General features: G+C 56.8%; 2 protein-coding genes across 2 annotated transcripts; both read left to right on the top strand.

Annotated features, from left to right (window-relative positions):
• Positions 1–1,409: 1,409 nt before the first annotated feature.
• SHISA7 (shisa family member 7) lies at positions 1,410–10,872 on the top strand. Its single transcript, XM_030913760.1, has 4 exons — positions 1,410–2,080; positions 3,521–3,675; positions 6,764–6,913; positions 10,232–10,872. Exons 1-4 carry the CDS (start codon positions 1,410–1,412, stop codon positions 10,870–10,872), a joined length of 1,617 nt encoding a protein of 538 aa, XP_030769620.1.
• Positions 10,873–11,138: 266 nt separating this feature from the next.
• Positions 11,139–11,840, top strand: LOC104674772. Its single transcript, XM_010379193.2, has one exon. The coding sequence runs from the start codon at positions 11,139–11,141 to the stop codon at positions 11,838–11,840; it is 702 nt and encodes a 233-aa protein (XP_010377495.1).
• The last annotated feature ends 6,591 nt before the right edge of the window (positions 11,841–18,431 follow it).

Below are 18,431 nucleotides of genomic sequence, written 5' to 3'. Positions count from 1 at the left end.
ATGTACAGGCGTGAGCCACCGCACCCGGACAACCCTTTCTCAGCCTGTATCTCCCTTCTGAAATAGTTAGCAGCAGCAGCAAACACTTTCTTATCTCACCTGCAATACGCCAGGCACTGTTCTAAGCTCTTTACACATATTTACTCAGTTCATCCTCCTGACCATTCAGAGATAACCATCCTCATCCCCCTTTGACAGATGGGGGAACTGGGACACAGGTAGCTGAGATAAGAACCTGTCAGTGTCAGGCAGCCGGCAGGAGGTCCAGCCGGGTGATGAACCACCCTGCTGTGGTTGTGGTTCAGCTGTGGAGACACTTCAAACCTGACGCCATAAGCATGGTGTGTGTGAGTGTGCGTGTGTGAGAGAGGAACGAGACAGAGAGAGGAGAGAGAGCACGCGAGAGAGCACCTGAGATCCCTTGATTACCAGATCTAAATAAAGGAGAGAAATTGGCATTTGGGGGCACTGAGGACCATATGGTGTAAGTCAGTGGTTCTCCACGGGGGCCTCCTCGATACAGGGGGACTTTTGGCAATGCCTGGAAGCATCTTACATTGTCACAACTCGGGGGAATGTGGTGCTCCTGGCATCGAGAGGGCGCTGCTAAACATCCTACAGTGCTCAGGACAGGCTCTCACCACAAAGCAGCATCGGTCCCGGAATGTCAGTGATGAAAAACCGTGCACTGCCTCTTCCCACTTGCCTGGTCTATAAACTCAAATTCTCAACTTCTCTCTCTCCTCCTCCCTCCCTCTCCTCCCCCTTCTCCTCCTCCCCTTCTTTTCTCCCTCCTTCCTCCTCTCCCTGACTCCTCCTTTCCCACCCACCCCTCATCTGTCTCCCTTCCCTCCCCGGCCTCCACTCCCCTCGACACCCTCTCTTCCCCTCCCCTCCCCTCCCTTCCCCTCGCCACCCTTCCCTCCCCTCCCCGCGCCTCCCTTCGGCTGCCTCCCCTGCCCTCTCCTCTTCTCCGCCCCCGTTTCTTCTCCTTACATCGCGCCTCGCCTCGCTTCTCGTCCTAATGTCTGCACACCCCTCTGGTGTCTGTCGACCCTCCCAATCGCTTCTCCCGCATTCATCTCTCGCTTGATCCCGGTTCTGTCCGCCCATGCTCATTTCTCTCCCCCAGCCGTGCCCAGGCGCGTTTCCATTGCTCTCCCATCGTCGCCCACCGCGCGTGGGGCGGCCAGCTTGGGCCCACGCAGCTCAGCTCCCTCCGCCCTTCCTGCCTCCTGGAGCCTGTTGCTCCCCACACTCTGCCGCCCCCCGCCCGCCCTCCCCAGCCTCTCTGCCCACCCTTCTCCACGCTTCTCACCCTCTGACCGTCTCTCTCCCGCCCAGCGCTCCAACCTCTGCTCTCGTTCTCCCCGCAGCCTGGCGACCCGGTACGACCCCCTGCACGCCCCATGCCGGCCCTCCTGCTCCTCGTACTCCTGGCCTCTAGCGCCGGCCAGGCCGGGGCGCGCCCGTCCAACGCCACGAGCACTGAGTCCGCGGGCCCGCTGCCCGCCCTGCTGGCGCACCTGCGGCGCCTGACCGGGGCGCTGACGGGTGGCGGGGGCGCAGCGAGCCCGGGCGCCAACGGCACGAGGACCGGCCCCGCGAGCGGGACGGGCGCGGCGGCCCGGGCGCCCCCTCCCGCCGAGCTCTGCCACGGCTACTACGATGTCATGGGCCAGTACGACGCCACCTTCAACTGCAGCACCGGCTCCTACCGCTTCTGCTGCGGCACCTGCCACTACCGCTTCTGCTGCGAGCACCGTCACATGCGCCTGGCGCAGGCCTCCTGCTCCAACTACGACACGCCGCGCTGGGCCACCACGCCGCCGCCGCTAGCCGGGGGCGCCGGGGGCGCTGGGGGTGCGGGCGGGGGGCCAGGGCCCGGCCAGGCCGGGTGGTTGGAAGGGGGCCGGACGGGGGGTGCCGGGGGCCGTGGGGGCGAGGGCCCCGGTGGCAGCACAGCCTACGTCGTGTGCGGGGTCATCAGCTTCGCCCTGGCCGTGGGCGTCGGCGCCAAAGTGGCCTTCAGCAAGGCGTCCCGTGCGCCCCGGGCGCATCGGGAGATCAACGTGCCCAGGTGCGTGTGCTCTGGGGCGGGAGGACTGCGAGCCTGGGGCGGGGCCCAGCAAGGGAGGTGGAGCCACCCGAGGAGGAGGGGCTACAGGGATAGGGCGTCGTCAGAGACCCAGGTGGCGGCCTCCGGCAGAGCTGAAGGTGGGCAGGGGCTGAGAAAGCCGCGCCAGAGCCGACCCGGCTATTGCGGAGTGATGCAGGGAGCGGGAGAAGCTCAGGCTCTCATTCATTCGACATATATTTCTTGAGTATCTTCTGTGGTCCAGGAGCTGGGGATACAGGAGTGAACAAAACAAGATCTCTGCCGAGGTGGAAAAGCCTAACTTCCAAATCCAAGTTCACGGCCTACAGGCTGTGTGACAGTGGACGGGTTACTTAACCTCTCTGTGCCTCAATTTCCCGTCCGCACAATGAGACTAATCATCGTCCCCACCTATTCGGATTGTAATTAACTGAGTTGATTCGTGCAGAGTCCTGGCACACCGTAAGTGCTCATTAAATATCAGTGGCCCAGTCCGTAAGCTGGCAAATGCATGTGCTGTATAATTTTAGATGACTGCTGTGAAGAAAATCAGCGGAAAGTGTTGAGGGAGAGGGCGCTGGATTAGAGGAAGTGATCCGAAAAGGCCTCTGAGCAGAGACCCAAAGGGAGGGAGCGAGCCACGCAGGGATCTGTGGGCGAGAGGTTTGGGGCAGGGGAACTGCGTGCAAAGGCCCTCGGTGGCCTGCAGGGCAGGGAAGTGCCAGGGCAGCTGGGGGCGGTGGGCAGCAGGAGGTGAGGAGAAGCAGGTGCGCCCGGGTTTATTCTGACTGTGATGGGGCCACTGCAGGGTCCTGAGCTCAGGCGTGATGCCGTCTGTCCATTTTAAAATTATGCGAGCTGCGCGTGAGACGGGGTTGTACGGAACTAGGGTGGGAGGGGGGAGACCCGTGAAGGGGCTGTTGCAATGATCCAGGTGAGAGATTTCAGAGGTGGTGAGTAGTGGTCCGATTCGGGATATGTTTTGGAGGTTCGATCCGTAGGATTACTGAAAGGTATGAAGTGGGAGGAACAAAGAAGAGTCCAGGTGATTTAATGTTTGAGGGCCGCATCACTGGGTAAATGGAGCACCCTTTGTTGCCATGGGGAAGGCTGCAAAAGGAATGGGAATGGGGTCCCAGATTCAGGGTGGGGTGAGCCCACAGGGAAGTGAGAGGGACCACAGAAGCGGTGGGATCCACCGAGTTAAGGCAGCAGCGCTTTAAACAGAAGAGTGGCCCGAGAAAGGGGGTCGTTCGAGGGGGCGTGGCCAATGAGAAAGGGGCGAGGCCAATGGCGAAAAAAGCAGGCTGAGTGACAGGTTACCCAAGGGCGCGAGCAGGGAGTGGAAAGAAGCCTGGACCCTCCCTGTACCCCTGCCACCCCCAGACTCCAGGCCGCTGACCACCTCTCTGCCACCTTTAGAGCTCTGGTGGACATTCTGAGACATCAGGCGGGGCCTGGGACCCGCCCGGACCGGGCCCGAAGCAGCTCCCTGACCCCGGGGATCGGCGGTCCCGACAGCATGGCCCCCAGGACGCCCAAGAACCTCTACAACACCGTGAAGACCCCCAACCTCGGTGAGTGGAATGTGGGATCCGGCGCAGCCTCCGTCTCTGGCCACGCCCCCTCATCCTGTAGCCCCGCCCTCCGTGGCGGCTCCACCCCCATCACCCCGGACCCGCCCTCACCCCCTACGCCCGCCACGCACCGCCGAGTCCTGCGAAAGGCGGACAGGGGGCTGGGAACTCCGTAGAGAGCCAGACCTTCTCCTTGCCCTCCTGTGGGCTCCCGTGGGTGGGCTCCATGGGCACCTTGGTGATGTAGGTTTAGACATTCTCAAGCCCCCGCGCTCAGTGTCAGACCACTCAACAGCCAACTACACACAAAGGCTCAACTACCAAATTCGAATTTGTCAAGAGCCAGACCGACTGGGTTTGAATCCTGACTCTGCCACTGTGTGACCTGGGTCAAGTGACTTCACCTCTGTGGGCCTCAGTTTCTCCATCCGTAAAATGAGAAGCATAACGGTACTCACTTGATGGGGTTATTGTGAAGAGCAAATGAATTGGTGAGACAGATGTTTAGAATAATGTGTAACACAGACAAAAATACCATGTTAAGTGTGGGCTATTGCTGTTGTTAAATAGATATAATTATATCTTTAAAATATGATATATCATATTTAATATATATTACTTAAATATTATCTATATCATTATAATTTATGATGAGTGCATCAGTGGAGAAGTCCAAGGAGCTGTCAGGGGGACCGAGAAGATGTGGTCTGGTTTGGGGGCAGGAGGGCTTCTCCGAGGGAGAGGTATTTGAGCAAAGGCCTGGAGGAGGAGAGGAGTTACTGGGGCTGGGACGCTCTGGGTAGCAGAGCTTGTGAGGTGGCCAGACTTGAGGCCAGGGAGAGGGTGGTTGGTGACCTCAAAGAGGGCCTTGACTGCCAGGCTGGGCTGAGGAGCTCTGCCTCTGTCCTGAGGGTGATGGAGAGCTGCAGAGGAGTTCGAGCAGAGGAGCAACACAGTCAGCAGTGGGTGGAAGAACTGGTCCTCTGGAACCCATGCGAAGGGGAGAGATGAGAGGAAAGAGGCCCAGGAGGAGGCTGGGAAGATGGTCCAGGCAGCAAGAGGACGAGGACGGAGCTGGGGTCAGGGGTGGAGAGGAGAAGAGACATTTGAGCTGGATCTTGAGGCAGATGGGAAGAAGGGCTTCAAGGCAGTGAGAACAGCATGGTGGCATGTGCAAAGGCCCTGTGGCCAGACCACACTAGGCTCACTGGAAAGAGCAATGTGGCTTGAGGGAAGTGATGGGACATGGGGCTGCAGACATTCAGTGGGTCCAGGTTTTGAAGCCCCAAACACCATTCCTGGGTTCAACTTTGTCCCGTGGGTGATGGCGAGCCATGGGAAGGCTCTTGAGCAGTGGTAGGGCAGTTACTTCGGTGAGGCTGATCATGGAGATGGATGGGCTGGATGGCCAGAGGCTGCTTTGGCGATCCAGGAGGGAGAGGACACATCAGGGCAGAGATTCGGATGTCAGGAGGAACCAAGAGGACATGAGTGGGAGGTGAAGGGAGGTAGCAAGGTGACCCCCTCAGATCTCTAGCCTGGGCACCAGGAAGGGGGTGCTAGGAGCTTGGGACAGACCACTTACCCATCCCTGAGCCTGTGCCCACTCTTTCCGCCTTCAAGACCCCCAGCCTCAGTTCATGTGGCCAATGGCATGGGTTGATCTGTGGAGCTCTAACGAGGTCCTGCATGTGGGGCCAACCTTGGGGCCAGAGTCCTTCCCAGAGATCAGGGCCGCAGTGCCAGCTGGGAGTCAGCGATGGCAGTGACGTCACCTCCCTTCTCGGTCCCCCCAGATAATCTGCACCACAACTACCTGCACCTCAACGTCAACAGCCCCAAGCACCACGCCGCCACACTGGGTACGGATGAGGGGCTGGCTGCGGGGAAGAGCAGGGCTCCTTCCCTTCCCCCTTTGTGTTGGGCCAGCCGTGCCAGGTGCCCAGTATAGAGCAGGAGCAAGACCGCTGTGAGCTCAGTCCTCATGGCGCTCATGGTCTGGCCAGGTCACCAAGTGAGCCTGTCTCCTCGTGTGGACGCCGAAAGTGGTCATCTCTCTCCCACATCGTTGAGGAGAAGGTGCATGGACCCTGGGGCCAGGCACTCAGTGAATGCTGACACATGCCCAGTGCCCCCCTCTCGGGGCCCTCTTCCCCAGCATCAAGCCTGTCTCCTGGAGAGGAGGGGGTGGGGTGAGAAGAGGGGGCTTGAACTGCTGGAATTATGATGGGCTACAATCTCAGATTTCTAACTGCCCAAAGAACTGCTGGGTCTGAGGGAGGAGGGGCTGGGGGCCTGGACTCCTGGGTCTGAGGGAGGAGGGGCTGGATGCCTGTTCTCCTGAGTCTGAGGGAGGAGGGAGCTGGGGCCTATACTCCTGGGTATGAGGTAGGAAGGGCTGGGAGCCTGGACTCCTGGGTCTTAGGGAGGAGGAGTTAAGGCCTGGATTCCCGGGTCTGAGGGAGGAGGGACTGGGGCCTGGACTCCTGGGTCTGAAGCAAGAGAGGCTGGGGTTCTGGACTCCTGGTCTGATGGAAGAGGGCCTGGGAGCCTGGATGCCTGGGTCTGAGGGAGGAGGGGCTGGGGGCCTAGACTCCTGGGTCTGAGGGAGGACGGACTGAGGCCTGGATTCCTGGGTCTGAGGGTGGAGGGGCTGGGGGCCTGGACGCCTGGGTCTGAGGGAGGAGGGGCTGGGGGCCTGGATTCCTGGGTCTGAGAGAGGAGGGGCTGAGGCCTGGATTCCTGGGTCTGAGGGTGGAGGGGCTAGGGGCCTGGACTCCTGGGTCTGAGGGTAGAGGGGCTGGGGGCCTGGACGCCTGGGTCTGAGGGAGGAGGGCCTGGGGACCTGGACACCTGGGTCTGAGGGAGGAGGGGCTGGGGCCCTGGACTCCTGGGTCTGAGGGAGAAGGGGCTGAGGCCTGGATTCCTGGGTCTGAGGGTGGAGGGGCTGGGGCCTGGACTCCTGGGTCTGAAGGAAGAGGGGCTGGGTTTCTGGACTCCTATGTCTGATGGAGGAGGGGCTGGGAGCCTGGACTCCTGGGTCTGAGGGAGGAAGCTGACTGACCCTGGCCCTGCCCCTCTAACCCAGACTGGCGAGCCTTGCCGCCGCCCAGCCCCTCCTTGCACTACTCCACGCTGTCCTGCTCTCGGTCCTTCCACAACCTCTCGCATCTGCCCCCGTCCTACGAGGCTGCTGTGAAGTCCGAGCTGAACCGCTACTCCTCCCTCAAGAGGCTGGGTGAGTCCTCCTAGCAAGGGCAGCGGGGCGGTGAAGGGGAGGGGGCGGGGCCAGAGTCTGGGTTCAGGACCATGGACAGTGGCCCAAGCGCCTTCCAGTGGTTTAGATTCTCCCCCAGGTTTTAACTAACCAAGTTCGTTCTAGAATTACCTGAGGTGCTTTTGTATCAGAATCACCTCTGGTTTGTTTCTTTTAAGTGCAACCTTCTGGTCTCCCCTCCCAGGACTTATTATTGTATTCATCGGAACTTGGACTTGCAATTAATAGAAATACAACTTAAGTTAAAGGAAAAAAAAATACATTGTCTTGATCTTGGAAAGTCTACAGGTCGCCAGATTGCGATGTAGCTGCTGTGGGGGCCCAGGAGCTGTCTCTTAGCTCTCTACGCAACCGGCGGGCCTCGTTTTCAGACAGTCTCCCCTTGTGGTGGAAACGATCGCCCTGCAGATGTTCAGGCTGCTGTTCTACCAGCTCAGGGACCCTGGCAGAAAAGAGTCTCTCGCAACAATTCTGGCAAAAAAAATCCCAGGCCTGGATGCCACTGGTGCAAGTTGGGCCACAGGCCCATCCCTGAACCCATTCCTGTGACTCTCAGGGACATTTTGCAGTCTGTGGCCCATCTCTGGCAGTGGAGCAGCCTTCAAACATCTTAAACTGAGAGCCTCACTAGGAAACACTTTTTTTTCTTTGTTACCATTATGTTTTCAAGACAGGGTCTCTGTCACCCAGGCTGGGATGTAGTGGCATGATCATAGCTCACTGCAGCCTCTACCTCCCCAGGTTCAAGCGTGATCCTTCCATGTCAGCCTCCCGGGTAGCTGGAACTAAGAGCTTGTGCTGCCATGCCTGGTTAATTTTTGTATTTTTTGTAGAGATGGGGTTTTACTGTGTTGCCCAGGCTGGCCTCAAACTCCTGGGCTTAAGCAAGCCACCCACCTCAGCCTCTCAAAGTGCTGAGATTACAGGCATGAGCCACCATACCCAGCCAGAAACCATTTCTTTTTCTTTTTTCTTTTTTTCTTTTTTTTTTTTTTTGAGACAGAGTCTCTCTCTGTCGCTCCGGCTGGAGTGCAGTCGCATGATCTCAGCTCATGGCAACCTCCGCCTCCTGAGTTCAAGTGATTCTCCTGCCTTAGCCTCCTGAGTAGCTGCGATTACAGGTGCATGCCACCACATCTGGCTAATTTTTGTATTTTTAGTAGAGATGGGGTTTCACCATGTTAGTGAGGCTGGTCTCAAAGCCCTAACTTTGTGATCTGCCTGCCTCGGCCTCCCAAAGTGCTGGGATTACAGGCATGAGCCACTGTGCCCGGCGTTTTTTGTTTTGTTTCATTTGTTTTTTTGTTTTTTTGAGATGGAGTTTCACTCTTGTTGCCCAGGCTGGAGTGCAATGGTACCATCTCAGCTCATTGCAACCTCTGCCTCCTGGATTCAAGTGATTCTCCTGCCTCAGTCTCCAGAGTAGCTGGGATTACAGGCATGCACCAATCCCGGCTAATTTTTGTATTTTTAATAGAGATGGGGTTTCACCATGTTGGCCAGGCTGGTCTCGAACTCCTGACCTCAGATGACCCACCTGCCTCGGCTTCCCTAAGTGCCGGGATTACAGGCGTGAGCCACTGTGCTCGGCCCAGAAACGGTTTTCATATTGTGACCCGTGAGACACACACACACATATATGTATATATTTTTAATTACAGGAAAGCTTTGAAATTTTTTATTACAGACATTTGCAAACATACATGCAAGTAGAAAATATTACAAAATGAGCCCCATGTTCCAATCACTCAGCCTTAATAATTAGCCACATTTTGTTAACCTATACTCCTTCCACCCTACTTTTTGGTGGATTTTTTTTTTTTTTTTTTTTAAGAGACAAGATCTCACTCTTTTGCCCAGGCTGGAGTGCAGTGGTGCAGTCATGGCTCACTGCAGCCTCAACTTTCTGGACTCAGGCAATCCTCTGACGTCAGCCTCCCAAGTAACTGGGACTACAGGCATGAGCCACCATGCTTTAGCTAATTTTTTTTTTTTTTTTTTTTTTTGAGGCGGAGTCTCGCTCTGTCGCCGGGACTGGAGTGCAGTGGCCAGATCTCAGCTCACTGCAAGCTCCGCCTCCCGGGTTTACGCCATTCTCCTGCCTCAGCCTCCTGAGTAGCTGGGACTACAGGCGCCCGCCACCTCGCCCTGCTAGTTTTTGTATTTTTAGTAGAGACGGGGTTTCACCATGTTAGCCAGGATGGTCTTGATCTCCTGACCTTGTGATCCGCCCGTCTCGGCCTCCCAAAGTGCTGGGATTACAGGCTTGAGCCACCGCGCCCGGCCGATTTTTTTTTTTTTTTTTTTTTGAGACGGAGTCTCTCTCTGTCGCCCAGGCTGGAGTGCAGTGGCCGGATCTCGGCTCACTGCAAGCTCCACCTCCCCGGTTTACACCATTCTCCTGCCTCAGCCTCCCAAGTAGCTGGCACTACCGCCGCCCGCCACCTCGCCCAGCTAGTTTTTTTGTATTTTTTAGTAGAGACGGGGTTTCACCATGTTAGCCAGGATGGTCTCCATCTCCTGACCTTGTGATCCGCCCACCTCAGCCTCCCAAAGTGCTGGGATTACAGGCTTGAGCCACCGCGCCTGGCCTAGCTAATGTTTTTTTTTTTTGCTTGTTTGTTTGTTTTTGTAGAGATGGAGTCTCACTATATTGCCCAGGTCGGTCCTGAACTCCTGGGCTCAAGAGACCCTCCTGTTCAATCACCCAAAGTGCTGGGATTACAGGAGTGAGCCACCTCGCCTGACCTTGGCGGATTCTTTTAAACTAAATCTCATCCTTTAATATTTCAATCACACACACACCCCTGAAGTAAGAATTTTATGAACCAACACTTACCCCTGATTCCCTTATTACGTAAGCACTTTCTGATAGTTTTCTCTTCTGGTCTATTTGATTTCATTTTTCAAAATGCTGCTCACTACCCGCAAAATCAACTTCACAACGTAACAGGTCACAACTCCAAGTGTGAGTCACATTGCTCCAGGATGAGAGGGGATCAGTGGTTCCCCAAAAGCAAGAGCTGGGTTGGGTTCTACTCCCAAAAGAAGGGATAGGCAGAGGCGGTGGGGGGAAGAAGAAGAAGTCCTTCACATCTACTGACCCAGCATTGTGGGCTGGGCCTGGGAATCTGCATTTTGGCCACACAGCTAACCTGATGCCTGGGATCCTTGTGGGGCGACAGACCTGCATGGGAGCGGGGTGTGAGGAGGTGGGAGGGGGAGGGCTCTGGATGCGCAGGGGACCCACCGCTGTGGCTTTTCCCCCTCTCCCCGCAGCCGAGAAGGATCTGGACGAGGCCTACCTGAAGCGCCGGCCCGTGGAGTTGCCCCGGGGCACGCTGCCCCTGCACGCGCTGCGGCGGCCGGGCACCGGGGGCGGCTACCGCATGGAGGCCTGGGGCGGCCCTGAGGAGCTGGGCCTGGCGCCCGCGCCCAACCCCCGGCGGGTCATGTCCCAGGAGCACCTGCTGGGCGATGGCGGCCGTTCGCGCTACGAGTTCACGCTGCCGCGGGCGCGCCTCGTGTCGCAGGAACACCTGCTGCTGTCCTCGCCCGAGGCCCTGCGCCAGAGTCGCGAGCACCTGCTGTCGCCCCCGCGCAGCCCCGCGCTGCCCCCCGACCCCACCGCCCGGGCCAGCCTGGCCGCCTCGCACTCCAACCTGCTGCTGGGGCCCGGGGGGCCCCCAACACCTCTGCGCGGGCTGCCGCCACCGTCCAGCCTGCACGCCCACCACCACCACGCCCTGCACGGCTCGCCGCAGCCCGCCTGGATGTCCGACGCCGGCGGGGGCGGGGGCACGCTGGCCCGCAGGCCGCCCTTCCAGCGCCAGGGCACGCTGGAGCAGCTGCAGTTCATCCCGGGCCACCACCTGCCCCAGCACCTGCGCACGGCCAGCAAGAACGAGGTGACTGTCTGAGGCCAGGGCCGGGGCTGGGGGGCTGCGGCCTCCCGGGCCCCCGTCCCAGCCTGGATCCCCCGACACAGGCGCACACACGCCAGGGGCCTGGGGCCCAGATCGGCCCTTGGACAGGAGTCAAAGCCTCCTTCCGGGATGTCCTGGCAGACAAGATTCCTCCTCCTATTACGTCACTGCTTGAGCCAAGGCCTCCTTCCCATGATGTCATCCCAGAGGAAGAGGCCGGCCCATGAGGTCATCGCTAGCAAAAATGTCTGTGTTCTGTGATGTCATCACAGGCACAAAGCCTCCTTCCCATGAGGTCATCACAGAGGAAGAGGCCAGCCCGTGAGGTCCTCGCTGGAGGCCATGTCCATGTTCTATGGTGTCCTCAGAGGCTTCCTTCTTGTGGTGTAATAACAGAGATGATGCCTTGTTCCATGACATTCGATCCTGTGGTGTCACTGCAGAGACAATCTCACCTGGATGATGTCACCTCTAACTCCAAGGCCTCTTTTGGCATCATCGCCATGGGGAAGATATTTTCTCCCTGTGTCTTTGCAGCAGAGAAGATGCCTCTGTCCTATGATGTCATCATTACAGACAAAGCCATCTTCCTGGGACACGTCGCAGGGGAAAATGCCTCACCAATTGTGTCCTCACTAGACCTAAGGTCTCCTTTTCACCACATCATCACAGGGACCCTGCCTCCTTCCTGTGATGCCATCACCAGAGAAGGTGCCTTGCCCTATGACGTCATCAGAGGGACCGTGCCTCTTCCTGTGATGTCATCACCAGAGATGACCACCCACTCTGGGACCTCTCCAGGAGGAGGCCCCTTCTGCACTCTCGCCCAGAGGCTATGTGCTCTGAGATGGCACGAGGAGAGGCCTCCATTGCTGCCACCATGTTGTAGAAGGCAGGGCAGGCCCAGAGTCCAGGACAACCCCAGGGAAGATGCCAGAGAGCAGAGAGGAGCCCTGTCCTGAGATGTTGTCTGAAGGAAGCATGGCTGGGGAGCCGCCCATGTGGAGGGCCTCCTCCAGAGATGATGGTTGGTGTAGGCCATTGGCAGTGAACCCCCTACCCCAGTGCTGTGATGGCATCACCAGAGCTTCCTCCTCAGAGGCACTGCCCACTCTGGGAGGCCATCGGTATTGATGGTGTCGCCAGAGTTACTGCCTTGTCCCACCATGACTTAGCTTGGTTGCTCCCTCCCCAAACCCAAGGGACATGCCCAGCAGGATCTCTGCTAGACTCTCTGAGAGGAAATGGGGCCTTGGATCCCATACCTGTGCTATGACTCCTGGGAGACAGAACCTCCAGATGCCCTTCTGCTCCCAGGAGGCCACTCTGGATCCCCAGGATCCTGGAGTCCTGGCACTCACAGGTGTCCTGTAGCCTGGCCTCACTCTTCGTTCTGCCATATCTAGAGACAATCACCTCTGTCAACAAAGTCCTAGCCTTCTACTGGGGGGAGGTGCTTGAGGTACACCTACTCTTGCCCTCACTGACACTGTCAGCACCACACAATACCCGCCACTCATGATGGCACTGCACCCGGGGTCAAGAGTTACCCATGTCTGAGGATGGAATCCTTTCCCAGGATTCCCTATGACCCCCAACTATGGTAACATCTTCTTCCAGGATTTACCATGACTAATGGTGTCACCATCTCCCAAGACTCTCCATAGCCAACGGTGTCACCACCCTCCATGATTCCTCACAACCACGGTGTCATCATCTTTCAGGAGCCACCACAGCTGACGATGTCATCATTTCCTAGATCCCGCCATGACCAATGATGACATTACCTTCCAGAATCCACTATGCCTGACAAAGACATCCTCTACTGAAATCCACTAGGACTGATGATGCCACCATTTCCCATAATCCCTCATGATTTTGGTGTCATCGCCTCCCACAACAGAACCATGGTGTCATGCTCCCAGGATCCACTTCAACCATGGTGTCATCATATCCCAGAATTCATTACACCCAATAGTGTCATGATGTCATCACCTGCCAGATCCACTTTGTGTGTCTTCATGTCCCAGGAGTCACCATAGCTATTATATTATCAGTTCTCAGGATCCACTCCAACCATGATGTCATTATCTCCCAGGATCCATGAGATCCAATGCTGTCACCACCCACTAGGATCCACCATAACCCTGGTGTCATCATCTCCCAGGATCCATTAGGTCCAGTGCTGTCACCACCCACTAAGATCCACTTCAACCCTGGTGTCATCATCTCCCAGGATCCATGGGATCCAGTGCTGTCACCACCCACTAGGATCCACCATAACCCTGGTGTCATAATCTCCTGTGATCCATGAGGTCCAATGTTGTCACCATCCACTAGGATCCACCATAGCCCTGGTGTCATCATCTCCTGTGATCCATGAGATCCAACGTTGTCATCACCCACTAGGATCCACCATAACCCTGGTGTCATCATCTCCCAGGATCCATGAGATCCAACGTTGTCACCATCCACTAGGATTCACCATAACCCTGGTGTCATCATCTCCCAGGATCCATGAGATCCAATGCTGTCACCACCCACTAGGATCCACCATAGCCCTGGTGTCATCATCTCCTGTGATCCATGAGATCCAACGTTGTCACCACCCACTAGGATCCACCATAACCCTGGTGTCATCATCTCCCAGGATCCATGAGGTCCAATGTTGTCACCATCCACTAGGATTCACCATAACCCTGGTGTCATCATCTCCCAGGATCCATGAGATCCAACGTTGTCACCACCCACTAGGATCCACCATAACCTTGGTGTCATCATCTCCCAGGATCCATGAGGTCCAATGTTGTCACCATCCACTAGGATCCACCATAACCCTGTGTCATCATCTCCTGTGATCCATGAGGTCCAATGTTGTCACCATCCACTAGGATCCACCATAACCCTGGTGTCATCAGTTCCTGTGATCCATGAGATCCAACGTTGTCACCACCCACTAGGATCCACCATAACCCTGGTGTCATCATCTCCTGTGATCCATGAGGTCCAATGTTGTCACCATCCACTAGGATCCACCATAACCCTGGTGTCATCATCTCCTGTGATCCATGAGGTCCAATGTTGTCACCATCCACTAGGATCCACCATAACCCTGGTGTCATCATCTCCTGTGATCCATGAGGTCCAATGTTGTCACCATCCACTAGGATCCACCATAACCCTGGTGTCATCATCTCCTGTGATCCATGAGGTCCAATGTTGTCACCATCCACTAGGATTCACCATAACCCTGGTGTCATCATCTCCCAGGATCCATGAGATCTAGTGCTGTCACCACCCACTAGGATCCACCATAACCCTGGTGTCATCCCAGAGTCCACTGCAACCATGTGCCATCACCCCCCAAGAGCCATCATCTTAGGAGCCAAGTACCATGACGGGTTGTATTTCAGTTGTCCTCTGGGGCCGCATGGTACTTACAGTAAGTTGTTCATTTAAGGGGAACCAGCATAACAGGCCATATTCCCGTTTCCACAAAAAGGACAGGGGCGGGGCCAGCTGCCCCCCTCTGATGACTTCACCCCCACTCTGGCCCTCCTTATGTCACTGCCTCACTCCTGACTGAGGATGTTGCCTGGATCAACCCCACCACAGATGTGGCCTCAGCCAACCTCACCTTACCCCCCGGTGAGGCACCCAGGCCCCTCCTGACAGCAGCGCTGCCTCTCACCCAGCCATCTGACTGGTGACAAGGTCAACCCAGAAACCTCTCATCATCACCAGAGGGGAAGCATTTCAACCCTCAGGTGACACCACTGCCCCCTGCCCAGTCCCTGTCACTTGGGCCCCTACCAGGATCAGCTCTCTGCTGGTCCCGGCCAAATTCTCCTCAGATATCCCTGACCCCCGGAGGATGGGCCAAAGCTGGTGGCCGACCTGGGCCTTCAGGGCTGTCTTCTGCTGGCCTCATCCTGCAGCAGGGACACTGGAGAGCAACGGTCCCTGCCAGCACATCTGCAGGGGCCAGGGGTGCTCCTTCACCTCCCTCCCTAACACCCTAACACCGGGGGAGCCTCCAGGGGCGGCAGGAAGTCCCCAGCACCCCCTGCACAATCCGCCCTCAATTCTCTTTGTACATAGCCATGTTGCGGGGGCGGCCATTCCCCCACTCTTAAAGGGCTACACGCCCCTCCCCCAGCCCCTAGGGCAAGGTGGGGGGGGTCTCTTCTTCCTCCCCTGGGCCGTCCCCCTCCCTCTTATGTCTCCCCGAAAACACTGGCACCTCACCCTCCTTCTTGTCGGGAGCTCGGGGCAGAGAGCTGGGCCTTGGCTCACACCACACCGAAGAAACGGGGCAGTTACCCAAATCTACCTAGGCCCTGGTGCCAGTTCTTCAACCCCACAGCTTCTAGCTGCTCTGAGGAGCTCCTCCCATCCCTTCCGGGGCCTCCCCAGCCCGACACCGCTCAGGCCGACTGTGACTTCCCCAGAAAGGAGCCAGCTTGAGCGCCCGCCCCCTCCCAGCCCCCTCCCCTCTGCTCCACACCTCCGCGGAACACTCAGCTTTCTCCAGCCGCCAGGATTTGGGGGTTCTGGCCTTTCAGCTTTTGTATCCCCCCTCCACTAGCTCTAGCCCAGCCTGGATTCCAGGAATCCCGCCCCCAGCCCTGTCCCCATTCAGTCGGCACAGGCTGCCTGACCCTGGGGCCTTGATTTGACCTCAAATAAGCCATAGAGGGGAGAAGTCTTGAGCGGGGGGAGCCGGTGTGTACTGACAATTACCCTCCAAGTGTCCTGGCCTGGGACCTCGTCATCTGAGACTTCCCCATGCCCCAACACATGCCAATGCACACAAATCCATGCATACACAAGCACGCACGCGCGCGCGCGCGCACACACACACACACACACACACACACACACACACACAGGCATCTCCCCTTCTGGCTGGGGGAGCATGGGAGGGGGCGGTTCACAGGGAGAAGATAAAGAGTTCCACACCTGAAGACCCTCCAACAGCTTCTGCCTCCCTCCTCATCCCTTCCTTTCTCCACTCCCCTCTCCAACACTGGCCCCTTCCCCGAATTGATTCCCTGGTGAGGACAGCCAGAGGAGCTGTGACTTGGTATTTTTTGGAATAAATAGACATTTTCCTGATCGAAGTTCTCAAGGCTTACTGTGGAGAAATGATGGATTTCCATCCATGTTTGTGGGTCACAGGGGAGGCCCCCTGGCCTCGAATGTGTAGCTGGGTGTAGCAGGTGGGCAATTTGCCAAAGGATGGGCTTCTAAGCATTTGTTCCCAGGCCAGGGTCCACCACCAAGCGGAGGGGTCAGGTATTGGAGGTGGGGGTGCACTGTAGGGTGCTTCTAAGTTCTGGATTTTGTTCTAAGAAGCCCTCTGTCATGCCGGGCGCGGTGGCTCACGCCTCTAATCCCAGCACTTTGGGAGGCCGAGACAGGCGGATCACAAGGTCAGGAGATCGAGACCATCCTGGCTAACACGGTGAAACCCCATCTCTACTAAAAATACAAAAAAAAAAAAAAAAAAAAAAAAAATTAGCCAGGCGTGGTGGCGGGCGCCTGTAGTCCCAGCTACTCCAGAGGCTGAGGCAGGAGAATGGCGTAAACCCGGGAGGCGGAGCTTGCAGTGAGACAAGATCGGGCCACTGCACTCCAGCCCGGGTGACAGAGTGAGACTCCGTCTCAAAAACAAACAAATGACAACAACCAAAAAAAACACCTTATGGCTCACAGTTCTGGAGGCTGGAAGTCCAACATGAAGGAGGTAGCAGGCCGGCCAGACGCGGTGGCTCACGCCTGTGATCCCAGCACGTTGGGAAGCCCAGGCAGGCAGATCACCTGAGGTCAAGAGTTTGAGATCAGCCTGGCCAACATGGCAAAACCCCATCTCTACTAAAAATACAAAAAAAAGTTATCTGGGTGTGGTGGCAGGCACTCGTAATTCCAGCTATCCAGGAGGCTGAAGCAGGAGAATTGCTTGAGCTTGGGAAGCAGAGGTTGCAGTGAGCTGAAATCCCATCACTGCACTCCAGCCTGGGCAACATAATGAGACTTTGTCTGAAAAAAAAAAAAAAAGTAAAAAGGAGGTGGCAGGGCTGGTTCCTTCTTCCTCAAGAGGGGATCTGCTCAGGCCTCTCTCTCAGGCCTGGTGCTTGGCTGGTACTTTAGGCATCCCTTGGTTTGTACCTGCGGTTCTCCCTGTCTTCACAGTCTTCCCTCTGTGTGTGTCTGTCTCTGTATCAAAATGCCACCCCCCACTTTTTGCTTTTGGGGTTTTTTTTGAGATGGAGTCTCTCTCTGTCACCCAGGCTGGAGTGGTACGATCTCAGCTCACTGCAACCTCTGCTTCCCAGGTTCAAATAAGTCTCCTGCCTCAGCCTCCCGAGTAGCTGGGACTACAGGCGCGCACCACCACGCCCAGCTAATTTTTGTATTTTTAGTAGAGAAGGGGTTTCACCATATTGGTCAGGCTGGTCTTGAGCTCCTGACCTCGCGATCTGCCCACATTGGCCTCCCAAACTGGTGGGATTACAGGCGTGAGCCACCGCGCCCGGCCCAAACTCCCCTTTATATGATGACACTGGCGATGTTAGATGAGGAGCCTCCCAGGTAACTTCAGCTTAACTCGTTCATCCGCAAAGACCCTCTCTCCAAACGAGGTCACGACCACAGGGACGGGGTAGTCAGGACTCAAACGTCTTTTTTGAGAGACATAATCCGGCCCATAAGAGGAGGCGTGGCCTGGTGCTGTCCACTGAAGTGTTCTTTTTTTTTTTTTTTTTTTTTTTTTTGAGACGGAGTCTCGCTCTGTCACCCAGGGTGGAGTGCAGTGGCCAGATCTCAGCTCACTGCAAGCTCCGCCTCCCGGGTTCCCGCCATTCTCCTGCCTCAGCCTCCCGAGTAGCTGGGACTACAGGCGCCCGCCACCTCGCCCGACTAGTTTTTTGTATTTTTTAGTAGAGACGGGGTTTCACCGTATTAGCCAGGATGGTCTCGATCTCCTGACCTCGTGATCCGCCCGTCTCAGCCTCCCAAAGTGCTGGGATTACAGGCTTGAGCCACCGCGCCCGGCCTTTTTTTTTTTTTTTTTTTTTTGAGACGGAGTCTCGCTCTGTCGCCAGGGCTGGAGTGCAGTGGCCGGATCTCAGCTCACTGCAAGCTCCGCCTCCCGGGTTCCCGCCATTCTCCTGCCTCAGCCTCCCGAGTAGCTGGGACTACAGGCGCCCGCCACCTCGCCCGGCTAGATTTTTGTATTTTTTTGGTAGAGACGGGGTTTCACCGTGTTAGCCAGGATGGTCTCGATCTCCTGACCTCATGATCCACCCGTCTCGGCCTCCCAAAGTGCTGGGATTACAGGCTTGAGCCACCGTGCCCGGCCGAAGTGTTCATTTTTATGATAATTAGGAAGCATTTTCCAACTGGACATGGTGGCCCACCACCATAATCCTAGCACTTTGTGAGGCTGAGGTGAGAGGATTGTTGAGGCCAGGAGTTCAAGACCAGCCTGGGCAACATAGCAAGACCTCATCTCTTCTAAAAATTTAAAAATTGGCCAGGTGTGGTGGCTC

This window comes from Rhinopithecus roxellana, chromosome 12 (genome assembly GCF_007565055.1).
Source record: "Rhinopithecus roxellana isolate Shanxi Qingling chromosome 12, ASM756505v1, whole genome shotgun sequence".
NCBI classification, from domain to species: domain Eukaryota; kingdom Metazoa; phylum Chordata; class Mammalia; order Primates; family Cercopithecidae; genus Rhinopithecus; species Rhinopithecus roxellana.
The sequence above is the reverse complement of the archived record's forward strand: the minus strand, read 5'-3'. Positions and strand labels throughout refer to the sequence as shown.